The 21010-nt window shown below is 43.8% G+C and overlaps 1 protein-coding gene across 1 annotated transcript in view; it reads left to right on the top strand.

Annotated features, from left to right (window-relative positions):
- Positions 1 to 21010, top strand: part of DEUP1 (deuterosome assembly protein 1) — a 94508-nt gene that overhangs the window by 30682 nt on the left and 42816 nt on the right. Inside the window, exons 7-9 of the mRNA XM_077484989.1 lie at positions 6143 to 6397; positions 10231 to 10367; positions 16949 to 17018. Coding sequence (XP_077341115.1) covers positions 6143 to 6397; positions 10231 to 10367; positions 16949 to 17018 — 462 coding nt within the window. The remainder of the gene's footprint in view (positions 1 to 6142; positions 6398 to 10230; positions 10368 to 16948; positions 17019 to 21010) is intronic.

Here is a 21010-nt window from a genome sequence, read left to right as displayed (position 1 = left end):
TCCCCTCTCTCTTCCTTCCATGTGCCATAATGATCCTCCTTCCTGCCTTCCATGTGATCCTTTTGAGGTTTATATGTATCCCTGAGATTCCAGCTTGTAGCACTGCAATCAAAGCATATTTTATAGGTACAAGGAAGCCCAGGTTTTGTTTAACCACTGCCCTTAAGCCCCTCCCATGACCATGTTTGGCCACACCCACTTTTTGCAGGTCACAGTTTCCCTGAAATGTCCCTCATTCTCAAGTTCAAAAGTTGGGAGGTATGTCTAATTGTCAATCTTCAGGAGATTTAGTCCATGGTAATTTCCAAATAAACATATAAAGAATAAGTAACTGGAGCACCTCATTCATAAATCACTGCAGTTTGTGCATCTGGTCCTGTTTTTATGGGATGCTTCATTATTATTCTTTTAGGTACAGTAGATGCTCACAGTGATGGAAGAAAGTATTCTGGCACCCAAGGCCATGATCCCAAAGTATGCTATTCCCCTTTTGGAGCTGAGACGTGTTTGCATGTCTGCACATATGGTGGCCATCTTTTTGTGCAGAAATGACAGGCCCTCTCTGCCCCCAATACGGAATGGGCCGGGGGCTTGCGACATAGTTAGTTATACCAGTGTAATTTATTTAACCAGAGGTGGGAGTAATCAAAAGTTACAAAGATTATAAAATAATTCAGAAATGGCTAAGAGGAGGAAGGAGGGAACATCACACACACACACACACACACACACACACACACACTGCATTAACTTAAACTAAGAACTAACAAAAGGGATAAAGCAGACATGCATGAAACTTACTAGTCCCATCTATGCACCCGCCAGCGTTGGGCTTTAACCATTTTGTGTCTCCAATGTGCAGATTGGCAGTGCTAAGACACTGACTTACCACCATTAATTAGCAGCAGCATTGTCAGACGTTGTAGGCGCTCCTTGATTTGGCCATTGGGCTGTCAATCTACTAGACCTGAAAAGAAGCCCAAAAGCTAACTAAAGGAAAACTCTCAACACTTTTGAAGCCAACGGTTAAGCATCCTCCCAGTCAATAACAGCACTTCCTGTTTCAGGCGGATTGCCAGCTAAGCAACTTTGCAACCAATTCATAAAAAACTGTTGGCTTATGAAAACCTGATATATTGAGGGATGATGCCAAATATACTGAAAAATAGATTGTTTTTATACACTTTAGGACCCATTTACTCCAGCCTGGGTCGCTGTGGTGTGTAAAAACCTCATGTGCACCACCACTGACGAGATACCATATAGAGTATAGCATTTATGGCAGCACAGCACCGTGCACAATAGTGTGTTGCCACACTGTGCAGTAACTGGGGTAAGCTGGAGAGGTATAAGGGGTGCCACTCATAATGAACTCTACGTGTGTGTGTGTGTGTGTGCGCTTAACCTTGTGGCACAAGTTTAGGGAAGGTCCTATTTCTGTTCCAGCATGATTGCCCCCCCCCCCTCCCCTGTGTATAAAGCCAGCTCCATAGGGACATGGTTTGTTGAGCTTGGAGTGGAGTGGCCTGCACAGAGGCCTGAAACCAACCCTATGGAACATCTTTTGCAGGCCAGGTCTTCTCATCCATCTTCAGTACCTAACCACAAATGTTCTTTTGGCTGCATGGGCACACATTTCCACTGGCACACTTCAAAATCTTATGAAAAGTCTTCCTAGAAAAGTGTAGGTTATTTTGAAACCCAAACGGGGCGGGGGACGTCCATTTTGATTCCCATGGTTTTGGAATTGGATGTCCAACGAGGTGTAATGTACTGGTGTCCACAAATGCTCAACCATATAGTATACACAAATAGTGGTCCTTCAACTGCATTTGTTTACAAACCATTATAAAATAGTGCTGTAATGGTCTTTTTTTCAGTCACAGAATTGGTTTGCAACTTCTCCTGAATATACTGTAGCTACAAGAGGGTCTGGGATGTAATCGTGGGATCTCGGTGTGTTTGCCTGAAGTGGTTAAACAATATTACGGGCATTGCATTACAGGCTAACTGACACCTTTTCAATTCTGTCATGAAACAAATGAAATTGGATTTATTTGATGCTATATTTTATTTTTGGCTTTGCTTGGATGATAGCCAGTATAAAATGAGATTTGTGGACATGGAGATACATGAGCATTAGCACTTAGTGGAAATTGTTTTCATTTGTCTTTTTAGAGAGGTCATTAAGGTACCCTCCATTAAAGAGGAGGTGGTTAACATTTGAAGAGCACCTGTGCTGTAGTAATAAATATAAAGATGTGAAGGAGAAGGGTAGGGGAGACAGACAATTTACTTGGATGGATGAATTTTTAACTGGTCACATTTATCTCTGAGCTTTCTGCAATCCTATTCGATGGCAGGAAACTGTGTAGAAGACGTAAAACCGAGAATATTGAAACAAGAGGCAGCAGTTCTGCCCTTCAATTAAAGGGGCTGTAAAGGTTTGTTTTTTATTTTCTAAATAGGTTCCTTTAACCACTTGCCTACTGGGCACTTAAACACCCTTCCTGCCCAGACCAATTTTCAGCTTTCGGTGCTCTCACACTTTGAATGACAATTACTCAGTAATGCAACACTGTACCCAAATGAATCCCCCCCACAAATAGAGCTTTCTTTTGGTGGTATTTGAACACCTCTGGGGTTTTATTTTTTGTGCTATAAATGAAAAAAGAAGCCTTTTATTTTATCAATGAATACAGGGCTTTGGCTGGCTGAAGTGGAGATTGTGATGTTGTCCGTCCGCCTCTCCACCTTGGCCAGAGAGAGCCTTGTGTTAAATTTCTAAATATATAAGGCTTCCTATGAATGGCTGGGCAATGCACGACCCGCTTCGATTTTGTCCTGGGAGTGGGGCGAATGTCCCTGTCCCGCTGCTGGAACACGGCACCGCATACTGTAGGCAGCTGATGCTACAAACATACAATTTAAAAAAAACGCATATTTCTTTGTTTCTGTGACAAAATTATGCAAATTAATTTTTCTTCATAAATTTTGGCCACAATTTATACTGCTACATATCTTTGGTAAAAATAACCCAAATTAGTGGATATTATTTGGTCTTTGTGAAAGTTAGAGAGTCTACAAGCTGTGGTGCGAATCGCACAAAATTGATCACATCTGATGTACTGGTGGCCTATCTCACTTCTTGCGACCCAAACAAGTCAGGAAAGTACAAATACCCCCCAAATGACCCCTTTTGGGAAAGTAGACATTCCAAAGTATTTAGTAAGAGGCATGGTGAGCTTTTTTATGTCATTTTTTTCCCACAATTCTTTGCAAAATTAAGATTCTTTATTCTTATTTTTATTTATTTTTTTACCACAAAATTGTCATTGTAATAGGTTATTTCTCTCACATGGCGTGTGTATACCACAAATGACACCCCCAAAAAAATTCTGCTACTCCTCCTGAGTATTACAATACCACATGTGTGGGACTTTTTCACAGCCTGGCCACATAGAGAGACCCAACATGCAGGGAGCGCCATCACATGTTCTAGGAGCATAAATTACACATCTAACTTGTTGACTACCTATTACACTTTTGAAGGCCCTGGAGCACCAGGACAATGACACGTGACACTGATGACAGATGGCACTAATACGTAACACTGATGATAGATGGCACTGATGACGGATGCACTTGTACGTGTCACTGACGACAGGTGGCACTGACAACAGGTGGCACTGGGGCAGCCGTTCATCTCTCCCCTCTCACACGCTGTCTGTGTGAGGAGGGAGAGCGGAGCTGAGAGATCATCTCTCATTGGACACGCCGATTGCGCTGTAAACGGCCGCTGTGATTGGCCGTTTACAGCGATCTGTGACTGGCTGTGTCCGAGGGACATGGCCAGCACAGAACTTCCCCGATGCGCGGCGGCGCGCAGAGGGGAAGTAAACAGGAGGACATCCAGGGACGGCCTCCCGGCAGTTAGCGTCCGCTCTGTAGCCGTCTTTCGGCTATAGGGCGGGCGCGAAGCGGTTAAGCTAGTGCATTGTTGGTTCACTTACGTTTTCCTTCGATTTCCCTTCTAAATGTGTGATGTGGTGTGGTGTGTTTTTTTTTTTTTTTTTTTTTTGTCTGAATTTCTCACTTCCTGTTCCTCCTCAGTAAGCTGTTCTGGCTGACTAAACACCGCTCAGGTGATGGTGTGAAGTTTACTGAGGAGAAACGGGAAGTGAGAAATTCAGACAAAGAAAAAAAACGTTTAGAAGGGAAATTGAAGGAAAAGGTAAGTGAACCAACAATGCACTAGCTTAAAGGAACCTATTTACAAAATAAAAAACTAACCTTTACAACCCTTTTAATGTCAGGAAAACAGCATAACTCTGATTGCAGTAGATTTCCGACATGTGAAATAAAGAGGAACTCCAGCCAAACACCCACTGGGGAGATTATCCTTCATTTTCCTGTCCCATTAGAAAAGGCAACGATAAAGTGCTTTACTTATAGTTAGTGGAAGTTCACTTTAGACTTAATCTATGAAGGGTAAATAGCCATATGACAATTTACTCAGGAGTAAATTGTCCTGTACGCATGCAAAAGTCAAGAAATGTGTACATGCGTACAGCATTAATGCAGCCCATCGCTTGTTAGGATGCAGATGGCCACTGCTGCCTATTGTCCTTTGTTGCTAGAAGGCAAGCATCCATTGCAGCCTTGCAGTCTGTTTCTAGGGCGCAGGTGGCTATTGTCACATCGCTTCCTCAGTTGGTAGGACACAGGCAGCTATTGCTGCCTAGCATCCTCTGTTGCTAGGACACAGATGCTTCTTGCTTCTTACAGTCCATACACAAAATCTTAAATGCAGAATTTTATATTTAATTTTTAAAAGATCTGAATGCAGCACTAGTTGACTCCCAGATAGCAAGGATAACTTGCCACAAATTTATGGCACTGTTGAATTGTAAGTCTGTTAACTTGCTGTGCATTTTCATTGGCAAGTTATACACTTGAAGAGCACTTGGAGCACAAGTTCTAGTTGGCAATTTTCCAAATTGTAGCAAATTTTCAAGGCCACTCTCTCTAGCAAAAGCAAAGTGGCACTGGTGATTCTACAGCAAGAGCTCTGCAAGTTTACAGCATGCAAATTCAGCCACAGTGCCCCCTGTGGTGGGATGACTATTGCACAAAATAACTGAACCAGAACTAGCAGCAGACTTTCAGAATGTTTGCAAAGAAAGTTGATCTGGAGTCATGCAATGCAGACTTGCTGCAATTGTGTAACAAACTTGTGAAGTCTGGCAATATCTTAGCAAGTTATTTTCAAACTTTCAGCTCAATTGCTTGCTACCTGGGCTAATCTTTACGCAGATGTGTGCGTTGGCCCATAGAACGCAATACATCTGCGTTCTGAAACTGATTAAAAAAGTGTTTTTCTGGCCACATGCCTGAGCCCTTAGGCCTCCTTTTGCATGATCATTGTCTTATCTTTGGTGCATTACTTTTCAAAGGGCAGGAGCCTGGGAGGCATTACATCGCTCTCCACTGCCTGTTTCAACCCCCAAGAGCCTGCAAGTCTGCACTGCAACTGCTTGCATTGCATGATACTGCAGAGCAGTTGTGGCGTAACCATGATTCACTTGAATGTGCTGCCAGCCAGGTGTGACGGAGGGTAATAATTCTTGCTGCATTGCCAAGCAAAGGATCCTGGGTGTAAACTTTAACCCTTTTTGGTTGCCTTTACAGCTTAAGAAGGGGAAGGGGTAAATGGTCGGGGGCAGTTAAAAACGCAACTCAACCACCTGTTTTTATCACCCCCCCCCCAACTGCAAGTGTAAACTTAGCCTTACAGAGCAGCCAGGTGTGTGGTGCCAAGCTACGTGAAGGGGAACAGAGTCGGCTTAAAAGAATTTTGGGATTGTCTGTTTTTTAACAAGAAAGTAGAATGTTTTGCTCCAGATATGTACACTTTGGTAAACTTTTGTACCGACCTTCTGTGTCTCATCTCCCCTCATCTGCAGAACCTTTTCCAGTAATTATTCCAGCTGGCTGAGCAGAAGCAGTGGGTGTTTGCTGTTTCATTTGTCTAATTGGTGCTCAGAGTCTCGTTATTGTGCCCACAATAAGGAATTCAGTGTGTAATTAATTGTGATCTTAGTTTTTTTTTTTTTTTGTTTTTTTTCTCCTGGCGGTGCAGAAGCAGTCGCAGAGCTATCAGGAGCAGCTCTCGAGCAGGACACAGCTGCAGGATGAGCTCATTACCAATAACCAAAGTGAAATCCGAAGATTGAGGTGCCAGCTTGATGCCTCGCAGGAGAAGATCAGAAGTGACGGGGTCATCATTGAAAACCTCAAGTCTGCTGTAAAAGAAATCACATTAAGCAGGAACTTGCTGAAAGAGGAAAATCGGCAGCTCTTGCAGGAACTGAGGAATTATCAGATGCGCTGCCAGGTAATGCAGTGATGGAGCACAGCGTCTGTCAGCAATACATCCAATCAAGTCATAATGGATCGTATGTAGGGTCCGATGAAGGGGGTCATAAAGTAAATTTACAGCAGTGTCACTATAAAGCCAGCCATATAATACTTGATGTTTCGTCAGGAGAGATGGGGGAAAGATTTGCTCCTTTTACTCCATTAAAGTACCGTTTAAGTAAACCCAAACCTTGGGGGGAAAAAACAAACCATTCAGTTTAAAATAGAAATGAATAGCAAAATATTTGTGTGTACATAGTATCTCACAAAAGTAAGTACACCCCTCACATTTTTGTAAATATTTTATTCTATCTTTTCATGTGACAACACTGAAGAAATGACACTTTACTACAATGTAAAGTAGTGAGTGTACAGCTTGTATAACCGTGTAAATTTGCTGTCCCCTCAAAATAACTCAACATACAGTCATTAATGTCTAAACCACTGGCAACAAAAGTGAGTAGACCAAATTGGGCCCAAAGTGTCAATATTTTGTGTGGCCACCATTATTTTCCAGCACTACCTTAACCCTCTTGGGCATGGAGTTCACCAGAGCTTTACAGGTTACCACTGGAGTCCTCTTCCCCCTCCTCCATGATGACATCACAGAGCTGGTGGATGTTGGAGACCTTGTGCTCCTCCACCTTCCATTTGAGGATGCCCCACAGATGCTCAATAGGGTTTAGGTCTGGAGACATACTTGGCCAGTTCATCACCTTTGCCCTCAGCTTCTTTAGCAAGGCAGTGGTCATCTTGGAGGTGTGTTTGGGGTCCTTATGTTAGAATACTGCCCTGGGCCCAGTCTCCGAAGGGAGGGGGGTCATGCTTTGCTTCAGTATGTCACAGTACAATTTGGCATTCATGGTTCCCTCAGTGGACTGTATCTCCCCAGTGCCAGCAGCACTCATGCAGCCCCAGACCATTACACTTCTACCACCATGCTTGACTGTAGGCAAGACACACTTGTCTTTGTACTCCTCAGCTGGTTGCCCCCACACTCTCTTGACACCAGATAAATAAGTTTATCTTGGTCTCATCAGACCACAGGACAGTAATCCATGTCCGTAGTCTGCTTGTCTTCAGCAAACTGTTTGCAGGCTTTCTTGTGCATCATCTTTAGAAGAGGCTTCCTTCTGGGACATCAGCCTTGCAGACCAATTTGATGCAGTGTGTGGCATATGGTTTGAGCAATGACAGGCTGACCACCACCCCTTCAACCTCTGCAGCAATGCTGGCAGCACTCGTATGTCTATTTCCCAAAGACAACCTCTAGATATCACGCTGAGCACATGCACACAATTTCTTTGGTCGACCATGGCGAGGCCTGTTCTTAGTGGAACCTGTCCTGTATGGTCTTGGCCACCATGCTGCAGCTCAGTTTCAGGGTCTTGGCAATCTTCTTATAGCCTAGGCCATCTTTATGTAGAGAAACAATTCTATTTTTCAGAACCTCAAAAAGTTCTTTGCCATGAAGTACCATGTTGAACTTCCAGTGACCCGTAAGAGAGTGAGAGTGATGACACCAAATTTAACACACCTGCTCCCCATTCACACATGACACTAACCAGTCACATGACACGGGGGGGGTGAAAATGGCTAATTGGGTCCAATTTGGACATTTTCACTTAGGGGTGTACTCCTTTTTGTTGCCAGCGGTTTAGACCTTAATGGCTGTGTGTTGAGTTATTTGGAGGGGACAGCAAATTTACACTGTTATACAAGCTGTACACTCATTACTTTACGTTGTAGTAAAGGGCTATTTCTTCAGTGTTGTCACATGAAAAGATATAATAAAATGTTTTACAAAAATGTGAGGTGTGTGTGTGTATGTATATAATCCCCCCCCCCCCCCCCATTTTGAATAAGTGATCTTGGAGAGCTGGGGGAGGAGGGAGAAACAGCAGTACACCGATCTTCCCAGTGAATGGCTGTGCAGCAGAGGGGGTGTGTTGGCATAAGTCTGCTCATTGGAGAACAGGCTGAGTTCTCAGCACAGCTAAAAAACCAACCATGGATTGAGGCTCATGATGTGGTCTGGAGCCCATGGAATCTTCGGGAGGACCGGATGTGATCTGGCGTGGGGACCACACACGATGATGACCCCCCTCTTCCCTCCCCCTTCATTCCCCCACTCTCCCTCCCACCCCTCACCCCTCTTCTATTTCTTAAAGTTCTCTCTCCCTTCTCTTATCCCTTCTATCTCCTATTCTCTCGCCTTTGCTCTCCCCTTTCTTTTCTTTATCGCTTAGTATCTCTTTCCTTTATCTTCTTGATTCTCTAATCTCCTTTGCTCTTGTTTCCATGTGCCTTATCGTTCCTTTAGAAAGTTGCTTTGAAAACTACTGGAGTGAGCAGTTAGTAACATTTGTAGATATCTGTACCTAGCTATTGGGCTACCTCACTGGACACTATGATGGGTGGCACTATATATCTATATCCAGTGCTGGCCCGGTTGATCGCGGAGGAGTCTCTTTGGCCTGGTCTGTACCTGTTCCAGAAAGCTCCCTGTGGTGGGTCAACGGGCGGGAGGCCCCTAACGATTGCTCATTTTCTTCCTTGTTGAGCTAATGTTACGCAATACAGCATGAAGTGTAATGCATTGTTGGAAACAATAAAAAGTTATTTGATAAAAAAAAAAAAAAAAACATGGTGTGCTCTCATGCCCAGTGCGGTAAGTTTTTGATAGAAAAGCAGAGGGACTGGCGGGAACACCAGGGATTTCATACAAAGAGAACAGGATTATTTTCCCTAGGAGTACATGGTACAGCAGGCACAGATTGATCCCCCTAAACTAGACACCAGAATATATATATTCTCCATTTCTTCTGTTGTTCTCCCTAAAAATATAAATCTAAAACCTGCAGTGGAGGATTGTTAATATGTAAATGGTGGGCGGCAAGTATGAACTGCACTGTCTTTCAAGCCTCCTGCGAGTATCCTTCTGGGAGTCTTCTGCCTGCATCCCCCGCTACAGAGAGAGTAGATTCCCCTTCTCTTTGTGAGCATCACTTTAAATGGCTAGTTTATGCCAAGCGGGTCCAAACAATTTCCTTTACTCATTAATATATGTGGCTGCTGTCGGCACTGTATAAATTGTGTTGTATGTTTGTAGCACAAGCTGCCTACAGTATGCTGTGCTGTGTTCCAGCAGCGGGACAGGGACGTTCGCCCCACTCCCAGGACAAAATCAAAGCGGGTCGTGCATTGCCCAGCCATTCATAGGAAGCCTTATATTTTTATAAATTTTTTAATACAAGGCTCTCTGATTGGCCAAGATAGAGAGGCATGTGGACAACATCACAATCTCCACTTCAGCCAGCCAGAGAAAGCCCTGTATTCATTGATAAAATAAAATAAAAGGCTTCCTTTTTTGTATATAGCGCAAAAAATAAAAACCGCAGAGGTGATCAAATACCACCAAAAGAAATCTCTAGTCGTGGGGAAAAAAAGGTGCCAATTTTTCTTTGGGTGCAACGTCGCATGACCATGCAATTGTCAGTTCAATTGACACAGTGCCGAATCACAAAAAGTGCTCTGGTCAGGAAGGGGGTAAATCCTTCCGGGGCTGAAGTGGTTAAAGTGATAGAAAAGCTGGCGTTAGACTTGAAGGTGATGGCTTTGCCCATGGGGCTATACATGCTGGGGTATGTTCTCAATTTGGAACTCGGTTGGTTAAAAATAAATGTTTTCAGCATTGTAGAACAAATCCAGCTGATTGTGACCACTATTGGCTGAATCGGTAGTCTTGAAAGTGATGGTTTACCAGATGTACAAGTTAGTCACTCTCTTCTGTATTGTTTGCCACTCCAGAAAATCGAAATTCAACTCTCTGAAGCTAAAACTGAACTTCGGGCACATGACAACCTTTGGAGAGCAGCGGAGTTCGATCAAAGCCCGATGCACCTAGATGTGGCTCCATATCAGAACTCGCAGGGCAATACATTCAGGTATGGCTTATATAATCGTTTTTCAAAAACTATTTGATGAAATCTGACTTAAAGTGAACATGGCATTCATTTGAAACTTAAAAAGGAAATGGGTTATGAAAGAAATATGTGGTCTCAGGGCAGTAGAAGGTATCTAAAGCAGTCTACTGCTCATTATCACATGTTGATTAGGTTATAGAAGAGAGGGAGATGGGCTATAGTTAGGGTAGGCTTGCATAGCAGCTTCAGTGAAGTACTACGAAGTGTAATGATGAGGTGCTATAACACACCTACTAACAAATCAGTTTTCAACCTTGATTAGTTTAGAAATTTTGGAGATCACAAATATAAACAAAGGGCCAGTTTACTGTCCTTCAGATTTCAGGGGGTCTGAATTGTGGCCAGTGGGTGTAGAAAATGTCACAACTTTAGTGGAAGTAAACAATGCCTTAAGCTTGATGAGCAGTAGAAGTTAAATAATTATATAGTGCCTGTGGTCTATAAGAAGATTAAATGGTGCCCCATCATTGGCATCAGTTGGAGGAATAGGGCCCTATCATTGTTGTTAGTAGGATGAATGATGCCTCATCATTGGTATTAGTTGGTGGAATCGTGACCCATCATTGGTATCAGTGAGAAGAATAGTGCCTTGTCATTGGTATTAGTTGGAGGAATAGTGCCCTATCATTTGTATCAATGAGAAAGTGCACCATCCTTTGTGTCAATGGCAGGAATTCTGTCCCAATCTTGGGATCCAGTGTAATAAATGTCTCGTAGTAGTGGGAGGAATCGTGCCAAATGAGGACAAAGGGCCACATCTGGCCCAAAGGTCGCAGTTTAGAGAGACCACTGGTTTAGATCAATCAAGGCAATGCAACATGCAATCCTGCTTTTGGATTTGTTGTACTTCAAACATTGAGAAGACAAACTTTCAACATTCTTTGGGGTTACTTTGCCAATAAAAAATTAAGATGTGCGCAAATTAGCTGTTTCGTTTTGCCCTTGTGAACATAAGCAGTTTATCTGGAGATAATTAAACATTTGATCATTATGGGGAATGCAGATACTGCTTATTCTTTTAGCTGGGCTTTTTTAATAAGGTGAAGAGTAGGGTGCAGCGACCCAGATGACAAATCGGACTGCTTCTTTAATTAGTTGTCAGTACAATGATCTGTAATTGATGAATGGTTGCTATGGTGTACTGCACGTTGCTTAATAAATCAGTTGTGCAGACCATTCCCGGTAGAGTCGGAGACTTTGGTCCTGACCTGTGAGGTTAGATAATATAACTAACAGCGTGGTTGAATAAGCATTTCTTTACAATATCAGACAGTCTGAAAATGTCTCAGAGATCGCGGAAAAGTGGGCTTAGCTGAATTTCAAACTAAAAACTAGCAGTGTTGTCAAACTGCAGGACCTTGGCTTGAGTTCATGTACATTGGGTAGTCCTCAGCCAGATGTCTTTGGGACCAGACTTTAAATACGGGGCCTCGATGCTAAATGTAGGGCCTTGACTTCTGGCATAGAACTTATGCTGCGTACACACGATCGGACTTTCCAGCGGACCAGAGTCTGTCGGACAATTCGATCGTGTGTGGGCTCCAGCTGAATTTTTCTTCCCAAAAGTCCAGCGGACCTAGAAATAAGACTGGCTTCAAATTTGTCCACCAAACTCGGCTTTTAGCGGACAATCGGTTCGTCTGTATACTAGTTAGATGGACTAAAACCGACGCTAGGGCAGCTATTGGCTACTGGCTATGAACTTCCTTATTCTACGTCATCACATTTGAATCCGTCGGACTTTTGGAGTGATCGCGTGTGGCCAAGTCGGTTAGTTTGAAAGTCCGGAGGACCTCAGCTACAAAGCCCGTCGGAATGTCCGCTGGACCAAGTCCGGCAAGTCCGATCGTGTGTACGCGGCATAAGTCATACACATGTCATTCAGCGGTCCAATCTGAGCACCTTTACGTGTACTATTAGTAGGGGGCTTAGTTGCTAAGTTCCAAAGTGGATGGGGGGTTAGCTGAAATTGAGGCTTTCTGTTTGGTGTAGTTTTGATATCCTGAGCGTCCCAAAACTGCAAAACTCTAGCGGAGGATTAACAAATGTACATTTTAGCAAAGTGTCTGCAGTTTGGTTCTGAAAATGTTACGTTTACATTTTTGATGGATGCTTTCCTCTGTTTCATTTAAAGGACAACTATAGCAATATAGAAGATATTGTTTGGTCAAAGTGGATAGAATTATAGGCTTATCTTTGGTGCTAGCTAAAGGCCGGAAGGACGAGGCTTTTGTGTGCATGAGATTGGGCAGGACCACCCCACCCAGGTTCTTTAACTAACATCAGTACTACTTAGGCCGGTCGTAGCTTTTATGTGATTTTTCTTTCTTGCAACCATAGGTTGTAGGAAAGAAAATCACTAGATTTCCCCCAACAACACAGTAAGTGTTGATGAGAATCTCTGTTGTGGAGCCGTCCTGCCAGGAGAACACAAAGATTATTGGTAGCAGCTATAGCTGCTAGCAATAATTGCATGCTAGAAATCCAACATGCTGGTTGTACCCAAGTTGATCCAATCGCTTACGATACAAGCACTTTCTACCATTGTAGCTTTGTGTACCAATAAAGTTACCAAATGGTATAGGTGGTGGTCAACATTTTAATATGCAATGAGATGGCTTTAATAATACTATGGTATAATAGCCTAGGAACAGTACCCGTTCTAGAATGGGTAAGGTTGGGAATGTTGCAAACCATGCTAAAGAAGTGTCTTAGTGGGCAGTATGTGCAGGAGAGGAGTGCAGAGGGCATGACTTTGGGGTAGTATGTGCAGGAGGGATGTGGGGAAGGTATAAGGGGGGGGGGGGTATTTGCAAGATAAGATTTTTGGCGGGTATGTGGTGGGGGGAGGGGGGGGGTGATGTGTGCAAGAGAGGAGTGTGGGCGGATGTAGGAAGGGACTCGGGGAATATTTAATAGTAATGTTTAGGAGAGGGGTCCAGAGGGTATAACAGAAGGCAGTAAGTTCAGGAGTGAGGAGCTAGCAGGGATTTTAATTTTTTACTGAAGACTAAGTGCTGAGGTGTTCATGTACCTGCTGGGGACTGAATGCTGAGGGGCTGTGCAAGAAATGCATATGGAGGATATGAAAGAGGGAGGTTTGTGTAATAGAGGCGTGGGGGGTATATAACAGCAGGAGGGGGACTGCAGAATTAATAAGAAATGTTATTGCCTGAAGAATGCATAGGGTATGATGGCAGGTAGCATATGCAGTGTAGGAGTGCAGAGTGTATGATGAGGGGGCAATCTGTGCATCAAGAGCAGTGCGGATGGTATGATGCTGAGCAGTACTGTTAACTTTTTCACTTACAAATAATTAATGATCTAATCATAATTGGCACCAAAATCTCATTAAATTATGGTCATTGCATATACGATGGAAACAATACGCTGACTGGGGACTGGACACTGAGGGGTTGTAGAGGAGAGCATTGCGGCGGGCATGGTAGAACACAGTATGTGCAGGAGAGGAATGTAGAAGGGTGTACTTTGAGGGACTTTTGCAGAGGGTATGGAAGTGGACAGTACAATTTAAACTTTTTGACTCAAAATGGTGGTTGCTGATCCTGATCTTTCCATAATTGGCAACAGACACCGAAATTTAAACAGGATGCGTGTTAGTGGAATTGGGGATAATGAGGTGAAAAAAGACACCAAAATTCAAGCATATCATTAGAAAGGACTGTTATGCTGTCCAGGAACGATGGAGGTGGTACTGGGGAAGTGCGAGATGAGAATTGATTGCCAGGGAATGTTTAAGCAGGAAAAGAGCAGTGGAGCTCAGATGATTATAGGAACCAGGGGCAATGGAAATATTTGGCATGGTGCATGCAATAAATGTGAGGGATTTTTGCACATATACTGAGTTATACTGAGTATAAGCGGTTTATGCATGTGCCCTCAGTTTTTACACATGTTGGGGAACAAAACCCAGATAGTAATTGGATTTTAGAAAATAAAAAAATGGGCTATGGCGCTAAAACCCAGTGCATGTGCAACTCTGTGCATACAAATATATGTGCATTTGATGTAACAGTGCTATCAAAAATGTATGTGTAAAGTGCTAGTGCTACGGTGACCCATACATATATTCTACTTATATTATAGATATCAAATTCATGAAAAATCCTAAAAAATTGTCTGGTCGGGCCAGCCGCTCCACCCCCTCAGCCAAGCACACAGCCATAATATTTACAAGTGCCATGCAATAGCAAATCGGCCGCCGATGCTGGGGGCAGAATTTGTCCAGGAGGCGGGGCCGGGATAAGACAGGTCTGGGGGGGCTTTTTTCGTGTGGCGGGTGGCTTTTTGCCACCCTAGGCCTGGGCCTTGTCGGCCTAGGCAGAGAAACGGCACTGGGTTAACACATGTTGGCAACTGGCCACTGAGGGTTAAAGTGGATGTAAACCCTCGCATATACTTAGTGAAGTGAATGGCCTCAGATGATACACAGGGATGAAACCAATCTCCCTACATATGTTTTACATGTATATCTGCTGTCTTCATCTTTATATATTGTTTAGAAAGTGCACATCCCTTTAGGGGATTTTCTCTTCCTGGTTAACACTGCAGAGAAGCCTGGGCATACAGCCAAGACAGCTGATTGGAAGAAAGGCACACACCCCCCTCTCCTCATAGGCAGATGAAGAAAGGAATGTGCAGAGGTCTGCTCTTAGGTGGCAAACTGTGCGCTAATGCTAGCAACCTCCCCTGACACACACGTCTGTCTCCCGCCTCGGAGAAAGTGTGAGAAGTTATCAGGCTGATAATAGATCTACGGAGGAAGAGACCGCTATGAAAAATAGTTCTTTGGAGAGAGATAAAGAAAACTCTACAGAAATATGTGCCCAGCTCAAATTTAATTAATTGGGTTTACATCCACTTTAATATACAAGTGTAGGAAACTGAGCACTGAGGAAATAATGCTTGGACTGGGTTCTTGGGGGTTAATGCATATGGGTTGATTTGGGGGTTAATGTACAAGAGATGAGGATGGGCACTATGGGTTTAATAAACATACACACTATAGTACCAAAAGTATTGGGGCTTCTGCCTTTACACACACATGAACTTTTATGGCATCCCAGCCTTCGACCATAGGGTTCAGTATTGAGTTGGTCCACCCTTTGCAGCATCAACTCTTCTGAGAAGGTTGTCCACAATGTTTAGTAGTGTGTCTATGGAAATGTTTGACCATTCTTCCAGAAACACATTTGTGAGGTCAGGCCCTGATATGGACAAGAAGGCCCGGCTTGCAGTCTCTGCTCTAATTCATCCCAAAGGTGTTTTACTGGGTTGAGGCCTGGACTGTGCAGGCCAGTCAAGTTCGTTCACCCCAAACTCGCTCATTCATGTCTTTTTATGGACCTTGCTTCGGAGCATGAAATTGTCCAACATGTTTTGGTATACTGACTCCGTAAGAGTTCCCTTCACTGGAACTAAGGGGCCAAGCCCAACCCCTGAAAAACAACCCCACACCATAATCCCCCCTCCACCAAATGATTTGGACCAATGCACAAAGCAAGGTCTATAATGACATGGATGAATGAGTTTGGGGTGGAGGAACTTGGCTGGCCTGCACAGAGTCCTGACCTCAACCTGATAGAACACCTTTGGGATGAATTAGAGTGGAGACTGTGAGCCAGGCCTTCTCTTCCAATATCAGTGCCTGACTTTCCAAATGCGCTTCAGGAAGAATGATCTATATTCCCATAGACACACTCCTAAACCTTGTGGACCACCTTCCCAGAAGAGTTGAAGCTGTTATAGCTGCAAAGGGTGGACCAACTCAATATTGAACCCTACGGACTAAGATTGGGATGACGTTAAAGTTCATTTGCATGTAAAGGCAGGTGTCCCAATACTTTTGGTAACAGTGTATCAGACACATCTTGCTGCTTTGGCTGAAACGGCTGAACCTCAAGATAGTGTCTGAGCTGTGTGTGCAATGTCTATGGAGAGGATACGGACAGTGTTCAATATGCAAGTTGTGTGATTAGAGAATGGCACAGCTCAGTGAGGAACAAGTGGAGAATGGGGGGGGGGGGGGGGGGATACGTTCTGTCTGGCTTGGCACTGGGAGGGGCAGAATTCATTTGAACTTTGGCAGAAGTCAAGGTGCCATCTACATCCTGGGCCTACAAACCTTGTCATACACCAGGGGTCATTTGTGAGAGATTGAGTACATAATTTACCTTTTTGTCAGAACGAATTTCCAAGCTTGTTTTATATGAACACTAAATAAAGCTTTAATTGTTTAAAAAAAAAAAAGTGTCTAACTGATTCCTTCTTTTTAACTGCATTCATGTCTTCCAGCAACAGGTCCACTTTATTTATCTCTAATAAAATCTTCAGTGTCTTGGAAGATCTAGAGGTATAATGAGCTATTTCTACTCTATCCACTTAGTTCACAATTTAATTAGATTAAAAGTCTGCTTGCTGACAAAACTCTGCTGGATGAGAAGCAATTAAATTTGATGCCTGTACCTGCTCGTTGTATTTCATTGGAAAACATGTTGTTTTTTTTTTTCCCTTTGTTCCAGCTACAAGGAGTCGAAGCACAAAGAACAGATTCGGAAGGGGGGGAAGATGTCTCCTTGCAGCCAAGATGAGGTAACCACATTGACTTATTGTACTTGTGCTGCAAGGAAAGGTTGATGTTTACATGCACACTTCCTAGGCCTATTCAAAGGTAATCTTCTGTTTGACAGACCCTACTAATGCCTCGTACACACGATCGGAAATTCGGCCAGCAAAAGACTCATGAGAGCTTTTGGTCGAAAATGCGATCGTGTGTATGCTTCATCTGACTTTTGCTGGTGGAATTTTGGCCAGCAAAAGATTGAGAGCATGTTCTCCATTTTTCGGTTGGAAAAAGTTCAGTTCGTCTGTACAAATTCCGATGCGCAAAATTCCTACGCATGCTTGGAAGCATTGAACTTCATTTTCTTGGCACGTTGTAGTGTTGTACGTCACCGCGTTCTTGACGGTCGAAAGTTCAGAGAACTTTTGTGTGAATGTGTGTACGCAAGCTTGCGCGAAATTCCATCGGAATTCCGTTGGGAAAACCATCAGACCTTTTTCCGTCCAAAATTCCGATCGTGTGTACGTGGTATTAAAGAATAGCCTGGGGTTAACACTTCAGTGTCTGAAACTGAAATGTTGCCTGTAGTTGGCTTAAAACAAACTTAAAGTACAGTCCCCCACCCCCCCCCCCCCCCACAATTGCATGTCATTTGGTAAAGATCTTCTTAATTTTTGCTTAGGGTGCATTACAAGTTGTATCTCCTGCTTTTTGTTATTAAAATTTGTGGGTGGGGACCACTGACCCTGTGCGTGGGGGTACCTTTCGCTGTGCACGCGCTCATCAATGCCCGGGACCAGGCGGGGACTGCGGTCATGTGTGAATCTAACTTTAAGGCAGTTCTCTGACTAAGGCCCCTCACATTGGAGCGGTGCGGGTGTTGGTGGTAAAGCGGCGCTATTTTTACCGTTGTTTTAGCGGCGGTATTCGGCCGCTAGCGGGGCAGTTTTTTAACCCTTGCTAGTGGCTGAAAGAAAATTAAAACCACCCGCAAAGCGCCGCTGCAGCCGATATTTTTAGCGCTGTAGTGCCTGAAAACCACCTCAGTGTGAAAGGGGCCTTAGAGATGAGCCGTGTGCAGTTAATAAAATGACCAAGTTTCTCTGAAAATTACTGTTCCATGTCACTACACACTTGTTGCCTGATGTATGTTGCAATTTGGGGGGCCATTGCTGAGCCCATGCCATCTCTACCAGTCCAGTGTAACTCTGACACCTCACTCCCAGTGACAGAATGGGGTCCCACCATGCACATAGTGTAGACCTCATGCATGTACTTGTTAACTCCTTCACTCTTGTAGCATGCGACCAGGTTATGGAGCTTCATAACGCAGGTTCCATTCCAGTTGCTAGTAGAAACCAACTACTGGGGAGGGAGCCAGATCACCGACACCCCCCCCCCCCCCTCGCTACTGGAGGCCCAGTCACCTACACCAGGTATCGTTCTTCATGACCGGCCGCTATACACTTCCCACCAGATCTTGGTTACCTGTGGCAACTACATTACCTCTCCTGCTTGTCCTGCTGAGTAGACCTCTGTTAGTAGTGGCTTTAATTCATACCCTGTATGTGCTTTACTGACCCAAGTTCTTTTGATATACCAGAACCAACATGCATCCCTTTGAATAACTTCAGACCAGGTTTAGAACAGTTGATGCAACTTTACTTCAAAGTCTTTCAGCATTACGGTCTATGGATTCCCAGTGCTTCCAACGGACTGCAAGGTGCAGCAGCCCTCCTCCACAGTAGTCACAGCATGTCCTGCTTAGGGCAGCATGAAAAGGAGCTCCAAACCTAGCCTTCCCACATAATTATATCACTGGTGGGTAGGCTGGATCCAGAAAGCCCAGGAACAGTAGCACATACATTTTACTCTCTTCCCCCCAGCCTGGACCAGCCACTAACTAAAACAAATGCTTCTGTAGGCAACCTGCCTCCACTTTTCATATTTCACGTTGACGAGAACAAGTTACCACAGAGCTTGTGCAGGAACACTTTTTAAGCATCACCTCCTTTTACAATAATTATTCTGGTGTGGGTACTGGGTGCAGCAGGCTAAATAGTCAAGCTAATAAACCAGGCTTTTGTGGGTGTTTTTTAAGATGTTTAGAGACCATGCAGCAAATATCCTTCTGGAAAGTGCTATGTATGCTCCCGGTGCCTTTTAAAGTGGGGTAAGCCCAAAGTGTTCTTTACAAGCAAGGTCAACAGTGTAGGGTCTTCTCTAAATTGGATCTGCCCATGGCGTCTTCTCTAGGCTTGATCCAACCTTAGGTATTGTTCTGGGCTGGGCCTACCCCGAGTTATTTTTCCCAGGTTTGGGTCTTTGCACCAGGCTGGGTCTTTGTTCCGGGTGTGGGGTTTGCCCCAGGTTAGGTACGCCCCAGTGTCCTTGTTCCAGGCTGGGGTGTTTGCACAGGGCTGGTCTTTGTTCCCAACTGGGCTGGTCCTTGGGGATTTTGCTTCTGGCTGGGTCTTTCTCAGAATAATTTTATTATATTTAAAGTAGGAAAAAATGACTAACGTATTTGCCGGTGTAGAAGATGACCCGGCATATAAGACGACCCCCTAACTGTACAGGTTTTTAAAATGTTTTGCCTGTACTCACCGTTTTAAGACGACCCCCCATTCCGAGGCTTCCGACGCTTCATATCCCTCTTCTTCGTTCTTGCTGGAGCCATTTCCTTCTTGCTGGTGCTGGAGCCAATCACAGCGAGCGATGTATTCCATTAATGAATATAAAGCCTGCTTGGATTGGCAGAGGCTGTAACATCATCAGCCTGCGCCTCTCTCACTCTCAAAGCCAATCCGAGCAGGCTACTGTGTGTAGCCTGCTCGGATTGGTAGAGATTGTTACTCCAATCCGAGCAGGCTCTGTATTCATTTGAATACATCGCTCACTGGGATTGGCTCAGTGGTATATACTGTATGTAGCCGAAGCTACATGCAGTATTACCGGACATCCAGAAGGCATCCCAGCAGCTGACCCGGCGTATAAGACGACCCCTCCTTTTTGCCCAGTTTTTTTAAGTGTAAAAGGTCGTCTTATACGCCGGAAAATACGGTACATGGAATACAACACCACTAAAAACCATAACTGCCTGGTTTGTTCCACCTTGCCAAAGGCAATAAAAAAAATGTGCTCACTTTTTGACATTTTGTAGTTACAATTTTAGTGTAGGAAAAAGTTCATGCTGAAATTTGTCATCTTTGTAAATCATTATTTGCGTCCTCTCATTTTTATAAAGGCATTCGGATTTTCTTTAAATGCTATTGGATTATGGGTAAAGGGTTTATTGACCCATATATTAATATAACGGAACAGGTGTTTCTTAATGACAGTGGTAGAAAAGTGTGTTTGGAGCCAAATGGCTAAATGCAAACAAGTAATCAAGGAAACGTTAGCTTGCTCACTCTTCCAGGCTAAATTGGACTCCTGCAGCCTCTGTTGGCGTAGACTCTATAGTCATCTGAACAGACTAAACAGACAGTCCCAAACCTGAATGTATATGTTTTATAGGGGAATGATATTAAACTGCACCTGTTGTATACCTTTCCCATCATTAGATGGGCTAAAAAACATTGGTATTCCTTTTCATAGATGGGTATGGGATACCATGGTCTGGCCCGTTAATACAATGAATATGTCTGGTAATATGAATCCTGTTTTCTACAGAACAGACTGAGCTCTTTTCGTATTGACATTAACTGGCATTGGGGATGCAGGTCAGTCCTACAGGCCTTTTTGTAAGTCTTCATCATTAGCATTTCTGCCCCGTTGTCTTTTTTCATTTTACTTTGACAAAGGTCTTCTCTGCAATCAATCGACTTATAGATTATATCGCTGTGCTTGTCCTTTAACCCTGTATACTTATTGTGTGATGCAACTGTAAAATATGGCCCTTTGTTAGGAAACTATACATGGGACAAAGAAAGTGGTCAACTTCTAGAGAATCTCTGCGGCGCATACGCCTGGCATGCAATGCCTCCTGTTTCTAGGTTTTGAGTGTATAAACATATGA

Source organism: Lithobates pipiens, unplaced genomic scaffold (genome assembly GCF_037356315.1).
Source record: "Lithobates pipiens isolate NorthernLeopardFrog02 unplaced genomic scaffold, aLitPip1_a1.2 Scaffold_17, whole genome shotgun sequence".
Classification (NCBI taxonomy): domain Eukaryota; kingdom Metazoa; phylum Chordata; class Amphibia; order Anura; family Ranidae; genus Lithobates; species Lithobates pipiens.
Note: the sequence above shows the minus strand (reverse complement) of the source record. Positions and strands in the feature narration are given on the sequence as shown.